Source organism: Lissotriton helveticus, chromosome 9 (genome assembly GCF_964261635.1).
Source record: "Lissotriton helveticus chromosome 9, aLisHel1.1, whole genome shotgun sequence".
NCBI classification, from domain to species: Eukaryota; Metazoa; Chordata; class Amphibia; order Caudata; family Salamandridae; genus Lissotriton; species Lissotriton helveticus.
Genome location: NC_136070.1, coordinates 1076064072 through 1076080525, shown reverse-complemented (window position 1 = coordinate 1076080525; position 16454 = coordinate 1076064072). Strand labels below are relative to the sequence as shown.

At 43.8% G+C, this 16454-nt stretch overlaps 1 protein-coding gene across 2 annotated transcripts in view; it reads left to right on the top strand.

Moving 5' to 3' along the window:
* The window catches only part of TWF2 (twinfilin actin binding protein 2), a 266779-nt gene that overhangs the window by 181901 nt on the left and 68424 nt on the right, over window positions 1–16454 (top strand). For both annotated transcript variants that reach the window (XM_078661460.1, XM_078661461.1), the window contains 2 exons: window positions 14142–14267; window positions 14703–14853. In XM_078661460.1, coding sequence (XP_078517586.1) covers window positions 14142–14267; window positions 14703–14853 — 277 coding nt within the window. The remainder of the gene's footprint in view (window positions 1–14141; window positions 14268–14702; window positions 14854–16454) is intronic.

Here is a 16454-nt window from a genome sequence, read left to right as displayed (position 1 = left end):
TCCTCGACCTCCCTGGTCACCTTAGCGCGATGTTTCTAGCAGGCGTCCCTGGGCTCCCAGGCGGATCAGGATGGCACCGGAATTCTTGGGCGCAGTAATGGTTTCGGCAGATGAGGGTGAATGGCAGCGCCAAACTATCGCTCAAGTCAGACCCCCATCAGTGCAATCAGCCGGTCTGAGCAGCAGAGGTAGGCCCTGCAGGAGGTGTCCCAGGATGTCGTAGGTCTATGTCATCAGCGCGCCGCAGGCCTGTGGCGAAACTCTCCCCTGTGGTGCCTGCAATCCTTCGCTACGATTCGTGGGGTCAGCGCCTGCAGCCGCAGCCTCCAGGGTCTATGCAGCCGGGTAATAGATATACGGAGGAGCGCAGTCACAAGCGGCCGGGCGGCCTCACCTTCATACGTGGCCTTCTTCCCGCCCTAGGCGCCGGGCGTGCCCTGATTCTTCCCCCCGGCACTCTCAGCCCGCCAGCGCAGCCTCTGCCCCCAGCTCACCGCCGACACTGCTCACACCGTTGTAGCTCAGCAGGGGGGAAGATCTGTCCGCTGCAAGCCTCGGAGGGGGGGGTGGGGGTAAAGTCGCCTGGTCCGCTGTACCGCGGTGACGATATTCGCGGCTGTGCAGGGCGGCCGTTAGTCGCGAGCCGCCATTACAGGATGGGATGCGGCGGTAGCGCGGTCCTCAGCGGCCCGATTTTCCGCTCCATGCAGGCTTCGCCAGGTATCGGCGGACAGCTCTTGGGATCAAGAACTCAGTCCTGCCCGCAAATCGCTGATTGTGCAGGGCTGGCAGGATAATGTAAGGATGTTTATCGGTGGCTTGCGGAGCCACACTACAGTGCGGCCATTTTGCCGAGCCTCAAGCCACGCCCCACCGTTGATTAATATATTTGCATTTTGCACATGAATCCATTCATGAAAATGAGGATCATTAATGCTTGCCATTATTCCGTATATTTATCATATTTGCATTTTTTACATATGTTTTAGTCAAGAAATAGATGAGTCGTAACATCCAGTTTACATTTGTAGTTTTGCACATTAATTCAGATATGCAATTGAGGATGATTAATGCTGATCATTAATCTGAATACTGATTTTCTTTCTATTTTAAACAGGAAAGTTTGGATAGAACTGATGATTTTTAATGCATAATTCTAATGGTTTTAATTATCTAGACACAATACACATTCTTCCCTCTCTTGTAAATAGGAAAGTTTCAACAAAATTGATTTTTAATACAATGTTGTAATGTTTTTAATTAACTATACAAAAATAAAAGCTTACTTACATTCCGGGTGAATGACCAGCTCTTTGTTGGCTACGTGGGTGCCAAAAAAATATCGGGCCTTGCACGAACGAACCATTTCTAGATGGGTCGTTTTGTGCATCAAAGCTTGATATTCCTTGGCAAAGGAGCCGCCAGTGGGATTGCGTGCCCATTCCACCAGGGCGACGGCAGCTACCACTGCTTTGAGACGTGGACTCCCCCTTAATGACATCTGTCAGGCAGCTACGTGGGCATCGCTGCACACGTTCACAAGACACTACTGCCTGGACAGCCAGGTCCGGAGAGACTGCTTCTTTGGCCCTTCTGTTCTCCAGGACTTTCTGGTGTGACCTTGGTTCACAGACCCACCGCCGGGGTTGGTATTGCTGGGGTATCTATTCTAAGGTAAGGAATCTAGAACTGTTTCTTTCAGATGAACAAGTTACTTACCTTTGGTAACAATATATCTGTAAGAAACATAGGTTAGTTATAGATTGCTTACCGCCACACTCATCCTCCCCGTTCGGCAAATTGATTTCTAGGGTTAAGGATTTCCTTTCAGGACCCTAGTTTTGTGAACCAGTGGTCAGTGTCTTGTGTGGCTCTGCACAGTACATGTACAGAACTGACGTCAGCGCGAGGGCTGCGTCTATGTAGCTACTGTGATGTCATCCCGGCGACCACGACACCAACGATGAACGCAGAGCTGACCGACGCCACCTTTCGACGAGCAGGGGCACTGCTGACCAAAAAACTTTCTGGATCCAGTCTGATGCCTGGGAGTAATTCTAAGGTAAGGAATCTATAACTAACATATGTTTCTTACAGATTTGTTACCGAAGGCAAGTAACTTGTTCATTCAGAATTGCAAATGTACCATTGTCAATGTTTAATTTAAGTAATACTCATCTACTCTCCTTATCGGTCTCCTGCAAAATAAATAAGTTTAAACATTTATGACATAATACTGCTACTCCCTTTTTGTGTGATACAGAGAGGGAAAAGTTAAGCTCACCAACCCATTTTCTCTTAAATTTAACATCTGTGTCGGTGAGGTGGTTTTCCTAAAATTAGTGGGAGTTGGCATTTTAATCTGGACACATGAGACCAAACACATTGACGTTTTAATAGGATTTCGTAGACCCTTAACATTCCAGGTTGTTACTCTGAGAGGCATTTGAAAGGAGACCATCAGGGCACGTCAAAGAAATCAAGTAGGATGTAAGTGAACTTTGGAAGTGCTTCAATAGAAGATGGAGCGAGAAAATAGAAGAAGAAAGAAAAGCCAAAAAAAGAAAGAAACAGTGGGGGAAGAAAATTCTAGAACATGAAGGTAACACAGGGAGGAAAATCCTTGGTTGTAGTTGCATTGTTACTAGTTAAAGAGGACAACCCAGAGGATGCGGAGAGTGTGGAGTGCCCAAGAAGATGTGACCAGACTCTTCTCCGGTGAACAGGAGATAGGGGTACAAAAAATATTTTAAGAGGGGGAGGAGGATTTTATGTGATATAAAAATAAGAGGAACCAAATACTGGGTAAACAATTAATATAGTACAAATACTAGAAAGGGAAGAATGATAGAGTACATGATTTGACCAAATATAAAGAAGGCAAACTTAGCATGGACCACAAAGGATAGGATTTTTCAGGAGCTGTACACGACACATGAGGATAGGGGGAACCGAGACAGTTTAAAGACTCCATAAGATAAACTCGTGCTGAAATACAAATCAAAGGGATAAGGTGGAAAATAGGGGAAACTAGGGTAAAAAAAACAAACTTAAATACGAAAGCAATCGGTTAATCATAACATCAGGCCAACTATGCAGAAAAAAGTCATGTTTTGCCAGCAGCACCACATCGATATTAATTAGCTAAATCTTGCAGTAAGCCTGGGTCTTCAAACTTGTGAGTTTTGTCTTAGTAGGTAATTTTGAAAAAGGAAGGGTGGAGTAAACTGTATCTGATGTTCATAGATTTTAATTGTGGACGAAACTCAAGTAAACGCTTCCTCCTGGCAGCTATGGCGTTTCAGATGTCCTGAGAGAAATAAACTTTGTCACCAGAACAATGCAAGGATCCCACTTGTCTGGTGGCAGAGAGGATGTGCATTAGGTCAGTATACTTCAAAAAGAGAATCATTATGCCTCTATGTCTGGTGTGGGTTGAAGAAATAGACGGTTTAGGCCCAAGTGATGCGCTGGTTGATGTTGAGAATGTTGTGTCTTGTAGGTGGATGATATCAGGAATAGCCTTTTGCAAAAGAGAAAATCATGTCCGGGCCCTCAGAGTTCTCAGAAATACCATAAAGTTGCATGTTATTTCTCCATTTCCTATTCTCTAAGTCTTCAGTAGTTTTTTAAGTATTTCAATTTCCTAAGTCGGTCGGATCTATCTGGAATCTTGGCAGCCTATAAATGTTGATCTTAGGAGGACAATTTCTCAGTGCGTTGGTTTCCACTACAAAAGGTTTTAGAGCCCTTAATTCATCCATGACATGGTCCAAGGTGAAAGGAGGTGACAATTTAGCGGGAGGGTCTAGGTCTTTCTTGAGTCATTTGACCGAGGTTGATATCTGTTTTGATGAAGAGCCAAAAATCGAAGAGTAACATCCCACTGTGAAATCACTGATGTTATCCATGAGAACGAAGAAGTTTTAAGGGACTAGGTCCTGTTGTTGATTTTTATGATGTATGGTAAGCTTGGAAGATGATAGAAGAGGGAAGGCCTTTTCCTTCTGCTTTAATAACCTGCTCCTAAAGAAATCTGGAAATGTTGGGTATGATCCAAGACCCAGTGATGAGTGAGATGAATGAGGCCTGCTACAGAGGAAAGTGAGAGTGATCAGTTCTGTAAAAACGTCTCTGAGAGAATAAATTTATGGCCTGGATCAAATATACTGCACAGCTGTATACATCCACGAAATAGACAGTAGCCATTCTTTACAAAACCAAGAGGGGCAGCAGTGGCTGAAATTACTGTGAATAGTGGTAGTCAGGCTAAGCGTGCCAGAGATAAGGTGCATATAGCCGCTGTGTTAAGGAGGGCGACAGTAGCAGGTGAAGCCCAAAAGAAAAGAGAAATGGGTCCTTACTGTGTTGATATCACTGCTGCAATGGTGATAGAAGAAGAAACAGGTTCATTAAAGCTTAATCCTACTGGTGTTCACCAGAGCCGGTTGCAGAATGGCAGCCATGTTGTGCGGCGCTCGCAACGTGTCTAGTAATTTCATATTAGCACAGTAAAGTCAAAGTCAAAAATATGCTTTTTTCGATTTTGTAAAAGTATAAAATCATAAAAGCCACAGTTTAAAAGACGTGATCTTATATATACATAATTTCCTTTACAATTCATCAGTCTCCTGCACAGAGTGTACACACGTCATCAATTTCATTATTTAAAAATAGAATGTACCATTTAGCACTATATACAGCAAGTTATTGCATTCCTTTTCCTAAATATGCTCTTTAAAAAACCAGTCATAAGCAGAGTGCAGTACTCATCAATCAGTTGTTGTAAAAACAAATATGCTGGGCGATATTGCCACCAACAACCTTGTCTCAAATATTGTTTTAACCAATTTGCACGTTCTTGATTATAATATTTGCAAAATAGTACAGTGTGTATTGTTTGCTGGGAGACATTATCACAAGGACAGAGTGCCAGTTTCCTCGACCAGTCGTTTTTATTTGGAAAGGTCACCAACCGGTGGAAGGATTCAAATCTGAACCTTATTAAAATGAGTCTATCAAAACCCTTCAAGCAGTAGCATAGATATGGTTGGATCCTATAACAGGTCAGGGTTATCTGATGTTGTATGACCGATCTTTTGCCCATCTCTACTGTTAATCTTATCTGCTCGAGGTGGCTCATACATATTAGTTTCAGTTCCTTCCTAGATATGGAACAAAGCAGCTCCGGGTCTTCATAGAGCTCTGGTTTGTTAAGGTCATTGAAAAACTTTCTTATGTAATTTAGCCAAGGGATGTTTCTTGGCTGGTCCAATCTCATTACATCCTTGATAATTTCTCTATTTAGGTTCAGTGCCTGGGAAGTCCAGACTCTGTGCCTTAGGAGGACAGGCTGCATCCTAATAAGGTCAGTAATATACTCGATGCCCAGTTCAGCATGGCAATTAAAAACAGACGTGCTCTGTGGGACTTCAAGAACATATCGAAGAAATAAGTTTTCGAGGATTTGGATTGACGCCACATTATTAAAACCCCAAATACCCGCCCCATACATGGCAATACTCCTGCACTTTGCTATGTATATTTTCAGTAATATATCGGGAGGTCTTTTACCCAATTTACATGCAAAGTTCATAAGTGCAGCTATTGATCTTTTAAATAGAAGTGCCCTACTTCTAATTGCCGGAACCCAGGAGCCCGCTCCCTCTAGGAGGATGCCTAAGTAAGAGAATGTTTTTGTGGATTCGATGATTTCATTGCCCACCGTTAAGTTCTTAGTTTTACGGTGAACTTTCCCACACTCCATAACAAAAGTTTTCTTGGCATTGAGTTTTAGGCCCCTATGTGACATATACTCTGTGTATGTAGTAAGTGCATGCTGAATGCCTATTTTGGTTCTGGCTATTAGGACCGCGTCATCCGCGTAGAGAAGGGAGACGACCTGCTTATTATTGTATCTTGGGCAGTCAATAACGTTGGACCTCAATTTCTCCTCCAAAGAGTTGGTATATATGGAGAAGAGAAAAGGGGCTGACTCCCTTCTCTACGCGGAATGATTTGGTGCACTCGCCCTTGGGGCCAAATCTCACTTTAGCTGTAGCTCCTGTATACAATTGTTTTAGGAATTGCACTATTGCAGGTTCAACTTGTATATCCTCCAAGGTACTCCATAACTTCTTGTGTTCCACGCAATCAAAGGCAGCCGTGAGATCTGCAAAAATTACATACAGCCGACCCTTTTTTGCTTGAGTATACTTCCCTTGGAGAAGAATAAAATGTAATACCTGCTCCACCGTGCCCATCCCTTCCCTGAAACCGTATTGTACCGGGCTCAGGATACTATTATCATCAGCCCAAGTTTGGAGTTTGTTTAATACCACCCTTCCTGCCACTTTCATTAACAAATCCAATAACGAGATTGGTCTATAGCTGGATGGACTTTCCCTTTCCCCTTTTTTGTAGATCGGAACAATTACTGATTCCGACCAGGAGCTTAAAAAACCTTGAAAGCAACAGGCCTCTAATACACGTGTTAAAAGTGGGTCCCAAAGATCTACAATAGATTTAAATAAATCAATTGGGATCCTGTCAGGGCCAGGGGCCTTGTTTCGCTTACTTTGGTTTATTGCCAGCTGCACCTCCTTCTGGGTAATCTCGATAGTAATTGGTGATTGCAAACTGCTTTGTTCTACCACCTCTTCGCTCTCTAGTGTAGGTGTTTCACTATTCTTCTCCTGTCTGTACACTCTAGAGAAAAATAAAATCCAGCTATTCTCGTCAATGGCAATTTCTAGCCTTGCGCTTTCTTTATTCGCCAGGAAAGGGGCGTTCACGGCCTGCCAAAACAGGCAAGTATCTCTGCTCTGGGCAGCCTGGTACAGGTTTTCCCACGCCTGCTCCTTGATCTCATTTTTACGATTTTTCCTTGCCAAGTTATAGGCCTTTCTACGTGTTCTGACCTCACCCCTATCCCTAATTGATGAACTTAGAGCCGCCTTAAGTAGTTTATATGCCTTAGTGCATTGTCGATCAAACCATCCATCACCTTTCTCTTGCCTCTTATTTCCGGGGGTAGTCATAATCTCCTGAACGGTTTGAGTGATCTGCAGAAAGGCATCTAGGATGTCGCTATGAGCTGTGTCCTCAGTTAGACATTTCAAAATAGGTATTTGGGCCTTTGTTATTATGTTTTTATTCGTGAGGACCGGGTTTTTTGCCCCCCATCTTATTGTGAAGCCATTTTGGCGAGACAAAACTAGATCTTGCGCCCAGGACAAACATTCTATCGTGGACCTAGTACTATATCCAGTCACCAGTAATTCCACACTGAGGGGTAGGTGATCACTTAGTCCAACCGGGTGGATCCTAAAATTTTTCACCATCCTGGCATAACGTGCTGGCATAATGATAAAATCGATCACTCTTCTAAAGTCCCTACCGATGTAAGTGGGATCAAAATTGTTGGTTGAGGAACATATAGTATTTACGAAGTCAAGATCTAACATTGCCATGACTTCGTTTAGTTTCTCCCCCCTGGCCGTGTGCACAAAGTGTTTAATGATTCCCAGTTCGTCTTTACAATTCTTACCAGATATGCATGAGTTCAGATTGCAAATGCTGACATTAAAATCCCCCCCAAACCAGAATTACATCGTTTGCCGTGCTATTCGTATGGGCAGCTAGATCCTCACTTAAGTTTGTTAGCACAGTCATACATTTGTCACTGTCGATGTTATTATAAAAATTAACAATTAAAAGTATGATATGGGGTAACAGAACAATGGACACCATTTGATAATGGGGGGTAATCTTTATCATATTAATGCTCTGTACCCTTACCATATTAGACACGTAAATACATATGCCTCCCTTATTCCTCCCATGTGTAGATTGAATTGCCGGTACGTGGAAAGTGTTATACCCGTCCATGTGCTGCTCTAATAATGATCATGTCTCTTGTAGGCATAAAATGTTGTAGTTCCGGACAAAATCTTCCCATACACAGTTTGTAATTTTTGATTTAATACCACAGATGGGATTTTTATTGCTTCCTGATTTTGTGTAGACTGTATTTCAGATATGCCCTCCACTTGTTTCCTCCTCCCTTCGACCTGAGGTTCACTACCCGCTAAAATTTTGCACGTAGAGTCTATTTCAGGTTGGGGCTCAGTTCTGCTTTTTGGTTCACCCCTATTTATGTCTGGGGTGGTAAGTTTTGTTGGATCGATTTCCCTGTTTGCCCTTTTTTCATCAATCTTCTGAGGGGAGGATAATATCCGTGTAAAGGAAGCATGTGTTTGGGCCTCATGTGTGTCATTTTTATTAGGTCTCGGCTAAGCGCGCGGAAGCGCGTTCTCGCTGAGAACCTATTGTTGCCGTGTCTGCTTTCCAGGAGACAATCCTGGCCACGCGCATCGCCTTGGAGGCAATTTGAAACTGCCACGCGCACGCGCGCTGTGGCCAGGCGCTGTCTCCTGGGAAGCTCAAAACACCACACACGCATGCGCATACACACAGACACACACACAAGCGCCCACGCAGGCACATACATACAGAGACACACACCCCTCCGCACACATACACATACACACACACGCGTACACATACATACACACACACACACACACACACACACACACACACACAAGTGCACCCCCCCCGCCGTCGCACACATGCATGCACACACACACACACACGCGCGCACACACACATACGAGTGCAGCGAGAAGCCCCCCCCCGCCCTTTTCAACATACCAGGTAAATTTTGAGGGACTCCGCTCTCCTTCTGGCGGCCCCGGGGCTCTCCACCGCTCACAGGAGCCCCGGGTCGCGAGACGCTTTCTCTCCGCCTGCCTCCTCTTCCGGTTCGGACGGAGCCCCGCCCCTGTCACAGGCAACTTTGCCTGACTTCCGGTGAGGCTGCGTAGAAAATAATGCTGGGCTCGTGAGTAACAGTGACTTACTTGTTTTAGTAGTTGATAATGTTAATAAACAAATAAGTATATTTGTAATCATAGAACATTTTTTCAAACTCAGTAATGGTAGTTGTGTGCCCCCTGGTGGCACTGTACGGTGCTGCTGCTGGGACGCCTCGATCACAGGAGCAGTAGTGACGGAAGAAGGCCTCAGACCCGTCCATAGTTACAATTTCGTAGTTGTCAGGAATCCTTTCTTCGGATTCGGCTTCGTATTGAGGCGGTACAAGTGGCTGTAATTTTCTGTGGAATAGCCGGTTTGCTTTGCCATTCTTCTGAAGCAGGGTGGGAGCGAGTGTTTTTGGGGGGTCATTTCATTGCGATCAATGGAGATGGAAATATCTGGCAGTGTGAAGAAGGCTTGTTTACAGGGCAAGCGAGCAAATGTCACAGCTCTGTTCTCGCCTCGGTCTCTGTTATCCACCCCAGTCTGGCAGCTTAATGCATGCTTTCCATGGCTTGCGTCTTCTCACTGGCTGCGTCCTCTGCCTTATCTTCCACCATCTCCACGTTTGTTTTCTTCTGTTTCCTTTATTCGTCTTTGGAGAGGACAATTTTTCATGACCAAAGCTTTAGGTTTACAAAACTTTAGGAAAGAGAGTGTGTGTGTGTGTGTGTGATGTGTGTGTGGGTGTATATGTGTGTGTGTGTGTGTGTGTGTGTGTTTGTGTGTGTGATATGGGTGTGTGTGTGTGTGAGATATGGGTGTGTGTGATGTGTGTGTGATATATGTGTGTGTGTGTGAAGTGTTTTGTATGTGATTCGTTTTGAAGCTGTTAATTTGTGTGGCTGCAAATGCAATAGGTCTCGCATTTGCCAGAGATTCAGCTATTGGCATTGTAAATGACACTGCCATTTATTTATATGTTTTAAAGAGAAAAAAACATAAATAAAAATAATGTCATGAGCAATGCCAATAGCTCTAACTTTAACAATGCCGAGACCATTGCATTGTAAATGCTTTTTTTCTGTACCTTTTGTACCATGTGTTTGAAGGGGCGAGTCCGACCCACTCTGTGATAGAACTTGGGTCTCTAATGGTAGTGTGCATTTAAACACCAGTTTACCGTGCTTCAGTAGACAAAAGATGGCGGGCCCAGAGGTTTTCTTAGGAACTCACTGCTACCGCTAAATGCTGTGTTCCGGAATACCGAGATTGACGAATATTGATTCTACCGCATGCCTCTTTCTTCAACCACCTTCAGCAACAACTAACAGCTACCAAAAAATCTTCCTAAAGCAATACAGACTTTCATAACAAATTTATGCAACACATTGTTATATACAATGCCAATAGCTCAAACTTCTCAAACTTTAATGCTGCGAGACCTATTGCATTGCAAATGCTTGTTATACTGGTTGCTATCTATGTCCCCACCTAGAATACGGTTATGGTTCCCGTTCGAATGTTTATTTAGTCAGTCCACATCCACCAGAAACTGTAGAGTCAAACCTGTTGTTTATTGGGACGTTGTATATCTGGTTATACACATTGTTATGGCTCCCCTGATGGTGATTACCAAAAATGGGATTTCTCCTGTCTGTGGGGGCCTATCTATGGGGGGGGCCTATAGAAAAAGCCAAGAGGGAGGACGTTTATACCTTCATGGTTCAGTTCGTGGAGGCTAGTATGGGTCAAAATATCACGGACCAGGGCTGGCGAACCCAGCGTTAAAACTACGCAGTCCCCCTTAAAGAACTTACTACCCATGCCCACCCAGGAAATCCGTCTTACCATTTTGAAGGCCCCAAACATTTCCTTTGTTAGGCCGCTTTTAATGCCTAAGTGGTGAATAGTTTTGTTCTGTAGCATGGCCCAGGATTCTTTGTCAGGCTCTTTTAATGTAGGGACGTTTGCAAGAATTATGGTGTAAGGGGCCGCAGCGGGCGGAGATTTAAGGTGGTCCCTACTCTATGAACACTGTGCTCGTTTATTTCTGCACAGTTTTGTGTGGATCTTATGCCCCCTCCTTCTCCCTGCTGACAAGACCTATTTTTCCTTAGGTGGATATCCTCCCTTCCTTGGTGTGTGGTGCTTTTTAGAACGTTGTTTTCTTCATTATTTCCTATTGGTGCAATTTGCATAGTGGCCTTGTTGGAACTCTTCCTGTTTGTAATATCGTTGTTTACACCATCTGTCACAAGGGGTCTAGGGGCTAACTCTCTTACTTTACTCAAAATGATCGTTTGGTTAAGCTCGATCTGTGTTAGCCTGTTCTCTATGGGATCTAGGAGGGCCCTCAGCCTAATATTTAGGTCCGAAAAGAGACTCTCCAGAACATTAGTGCTAATAGTGGTTCTTTGGCCCTTATTGTTACATTTACTGTTATGACTAGTTTTCCACTGGTTTTTCTTATTCTTAGGCGTATTGGCCCCTGTGGATAAAAATGTCTTCTTCCGAGTTGGGTTAGTTACCATGATCGGGGTATTCCCAGGATCGTTATGAACTAAGGGAGGCAAATTTACATGCAAAGGTTTCTTGGTCTTAATACATGCTTTCTTAGGAGGTGGGCGTAGCTGTGCATCTGAATCATCTGACGAAATCTCATCCCCCCTATAAGAACACAGCCATTACTTAAGTCCAATGGTATTTTAGGGGATCTGAGGAGCTCTGGGGATAAAGCCCCCGCGGGGCTCGGTGTTCTGTTGCACTCCGCAGATTTTAAGGCCTCCTTATCCTTTATCAAGGCACCTTCCACGCTAGAAATTTGTTTTTCAATCGCCCCCACTGATCCAGTTAAATATTTCATTAGGGACGTGCTGTCTGATTGCAAGTCCAGGGGGGCTTTTCCCATGACTGATTTGTTTAATTTCCTTTTCCCCATGCTGCTCTAGAGTGTGGTATTTAACAGATTAGGTAAAAATAAAGACTGAGTTGTATACAATAGAATAAATAGCGGTTGTGTCAGGGCTCTGTTTCCCGTCTAGAATGTACATTAGCAGTAACAAGAGTACCAATACAAATTTGGGTTACTACCAGTATTCACATGGAGCATAAAAGTAAGTTCATAGATTGGTACAGATCGATTGACTATCAGTCTTACTTGGATATCGGCTGCCCGATGCAAAAAGAAACGGGACCAAGAGGGCAGGCCCAGCCCGGCCTCTGACGGCCTTAGACGGTCCCGCCCTTGTTCCGGGCTTAACCCGGCACAGCCCGCGCGTGGTCCCGCGACGCGGGGGCTGTGCTCGTTTTTGTATGCCTCCAGGCGCGAAAATGTCGGTGGCGTCTTCCGCCGCGAAGGAGCTTGGGGGTTGTGGTCCCCTTCCACACTGCGGCCGCAAAAGAATGGAGGCAGACGGGAAGGGCAGGCAACCAGGTCAGTTTCAAAATGCCCCCAACAGTTTCAAATAGGATGCCCGCTCCACCTGGGGGTTGTGGTCCCCTTCCACACTGCGGCCGCAAAAGAATGGAGGCTGCGGCGGCGGGAGGGAGACGGGCAGCGGCTGGGGCAGACGGGAAGGGCAGGCAACCAGGTCAGTTTCAAAATGCCCCCAACAGTTTCAAATAGGACGCCCACTTCACCGGGGCTGTGCTCGTTTTTGTACGCCTCCAGGCGCGAGAATGTCGGTGACGGCTTCCGCCGCGAAGGAGCCTGGGGGTTGTGGTCCCCCTCCACACTGCGGCCGCAAAAGAATTAGCACAGTAAAATATATGATCTATAAAGATTGTATACCTTATAAAAACACTTTGCTGCCTAGCTTGACCTTGGACAAAAAGATATTACATTTGACAGTTTAATTTCACTTCCAGGGCTTATCTAAACTAGCCTGGTTTTTAAACCAAAAGAGCATGCTAAGTGGCTGTACATTATTGTACAGTTACAAATGCATACACAGTTGCATATAAGGAAACTATAAATAATAAACATGTATGCTTGCTTTGGCTGTTAAATACCAAGGTAATTTTTGGTTTGATACCTTTGCAAATTACTTGGTTCTCAGTTTGATTTACTACTTTCCCAATTTATAACATGTTTAAACAATAATGAAATACTACTTCACAAACATGAAAGATAGCTTGTCCTAAAACCTCAAATTCTTCGCCTCTGTGCATATCTGCACAATGGAGCAAACATTATAAAATGCATAAAACCTCCCAAAGATTGTGCAGTTTAAAACAATTTTGAAGACTGAATATGAATATCTTATCTATTATGCCTTGTACCCCTCATCATTTTGGAGTATCATTTGTACCAGTGCCACTTGCATGGGGGCAACTTGTGCACCCTGAAATATAATTCAGTCTAAAAGTCTTATTTGACTCCGCAACTTCCATTCTTTGATTATAGCCTTGTATAGAAGGAACTGTATTTTTCTCTGCTGTAGGAGTGTAGAGACTGGGTTTGTTCTCTGGAAGCGTAATAATTTCAGAGCCTTCAGATATTGTCCTACCTTACACGTTCACCAACACTTTGTAGTCTTTGGTCCTCTTTTATAGTCCTCAGTTGGTCATAGCTTTTGGAATGTATTGGGGCTTCAGTTCAAGCATTGTTGGATATGGCAAATGCCTGCATGTGAACCTTGAAAAATGCAGTTTCCCCATGGTATGCCAGTGCTTTTATAATATACCTGTTTGAGTTGTCTGCCTGTAAAGCTGCCTGGTGTGTTTGTTAACTTGAATCCTTGCTTCTGCATAATGTATGATGTATCCCTTGATTGTTGAGGTTCACCCTAGTCATCCTCAGACAGGGCAGCATGATGTGTTTACACAGAGATTGTATGAGTATTCTGTATTTCACATAATGGGTAAGTATGTTGGGTGTTCTATAAAAGAAGTGTGATGTGATACACTGTAATATAGCATGGTGTGTTTTTTTAAGATACTGCCTGCATGGTATGTTCTAAGACTAGGCTGAATGTTGGTGGTGCTATTTCCTTCTAATGTTCTTGGCCTGCACATTGCATCAATGATTTTTCTGCTCTATACAGAGGTGTCCTGGTTTGTGTTTTATCCAATATTAAAAGAAATCAGGTGTTACATTAGATATGTCGGTATTTAGGCACGTGCTCGGTGATTAACCTGCTGGACGGAAGTTAAATTTTGTGGCATCACCCAGTTGGATGTCACAGCTGGTCTGGCCCAAAACAGGCCGTGGTCATTTGTTTGGGTCAGCAGTGTGGTTTTTGTTTATTTTGCCACTACATTTTGCATGCCACCAAGTTCTGTGGTCTTATGTACCATGTCTCTGCTTTTGTCCCCAGGTGAAGACTGAAATTAATGTAGAAAGTAAACATCAGACACTACAGGGCTTGGCATTTCCCTTGAGACCTGAGGCAGAAAAAGCCATTCTGCTTCTGAAGCAGAAGAAACTTAACTATGTCCAACTGGTAAGTTGTGGCGCCTCTGTGACTTCTCATTTGATGACTATTAGGGAAATGTTATATGGAAATTAAGCATGGGTGACTCCACAACTACCCAGGTGCTGCTTGTTGGTTACATCTTTCACAAGGCCCTTCTGCTGAGATGCAGATTTCTTTATTTAATCCTGTGGTCTTCCATTACATATTATGGTTGTGGGGTCGCTTTATCCACATGTTCTGTCAACTGCTATCTGAATCAACCTAAACTGAACCTACCCTTGCAGAGGAGTGGGTTTGGGATATATTTGGCTGTTGTATATTTCATGTACTTAAGCAGTTTGAGTGCTGTCTCCACATGAGGTGCCAACATCTATCTCACATGACACACATTTCTATTAATCAATAGTCCATTTAAATTGTAAACATTGATCTTTCCTTCCTCTCCTTTTTCCATTTGCTCAGAAACTGGATTTGGAAAAGGAAACAACTGAACTTGTTCACACAAACCCAACAGAGATTGCAGATCTTCCTCGAAGGATCCCTGATGACACTGCACGCTACCACCTCTTCCTTTACAAACACTCCCATGAGGGGGACTACCTGGAGTCTGTTGGTAAGATTTCACACTAACATTAATTTAAGATTTGGGCATGGTGGTGATGTTTTGTTTGGCAGGGATAATGAAACATTTGACAATGTGACATTGAGTTTTTAGAGAATTGAAGTGTAGAGACTGGCTGGTGGTACATTGTGGTTGACAATAAAGATGAGGCCATGAAAAAATATGATATAATGATCAAAATAAGGCATAAGCCAGAGTATGCGCCATACGTCATTCCTTACCATAACCTTTGCTCTAAATGTTATCTTACTGGGACCACTTACCACTTTATATTGTCACATCACTAGGTTTTAAAATATTTAAAAATGCGCTATTCGATTGTACCTTCATTTTTCATTATTACCCAAAATAAGATAGTGCTTTTATATTTCTTAATTTATCCAGTATTGGATTTTTCATAGATTCCCATGCTTGAATCATTCCCTGTCGTCGAAGTTGGAGTCCCATGGTACCATAATAAAGCATTATGAATGAACTTACTATAGGCTAAAATGGCACTAGGCCATGAAATCTATAAGGCTATCTATGTCCTTTAAAAAAAAAAATTTAAAAAAAATTAACTTTGACCAATCAGGTCGTAGCAACCTCTAGAACCTTCTTAAGAGAGGCCAACTTCCTCAGAGTTTCATCGCAAATCGTATGTGAAGGAAATTTCCTGGAGCTCTGCTCAGTTTTTCTCACTCAAAGCTATTTTCAACTACTACTTGACTATGTCTGACAAAAAAGACCTCTTCCATCCCTGTAAGACCTGTGGGAAGAAGAGTGCATATGGATGACCCACATAAAACTGCTTTTACTGCCTTCATCCAAAACATGAAGTAAAAGAGTGCAAGATCGGTCTCACTTTCTCCTCGAAAACTCTGAGGGACAGAGAAGGTGGGCTAGTACTGTGACTTCAGAAGACTAAAGCTCAAAATTCTTCTGAGGAAGAGAGTGACTTCTCTTCTAGGTCTCACATAAGGGCTAGGTCACATAATGGAGTGCCAGATCTGTGAGGATGTCTCCCCAGCCTCGCAGCTTCAAGAAAAAGGAGAAGCAAAAACATTTCTCCTCAGAATCATCCTTACCTGGTTCTGCAGTGCCAAAGGATAGAGATCGCCCTCATGCCTCATCTGCTAAGCCCTCCACGCTGCAGAAATCCTCTTTAAATGCTTCTCGACAATGCCTTCAACGTCGACACCGAGATAGTCAATGACCACCAGTACCACCATCTCGTCATCGAGACAGTCAATGGCGAAAACGACGACCGCCGCAATCAGCGCTCCGATCTAGTCAACAAAGATCCAGGCATCGATGAAGTCCCTGCTGGTGCCTCCGTTGATGATGAGTCTGCCGACGATGGTCTCATTGATGCTGATGTCGACGTCGATCCCTTTGATTGGGCTTGTTGACGACCACAGCACCAAAGAAAGCCAGCACTCTGATAAAACCTCTCTGCGTCCTGAAGTCACCTCACCCAGCAATGTCTCTCCTCTACCCTCAAGTCATCTAATGGACCTTGAGAAGTCTGATGATGATGGCGGACTGTTTGGTCCTGCTTACAGTCTGTCAGAACTGAACATTACATTTCAGGAGGAGGATGACTATTATGA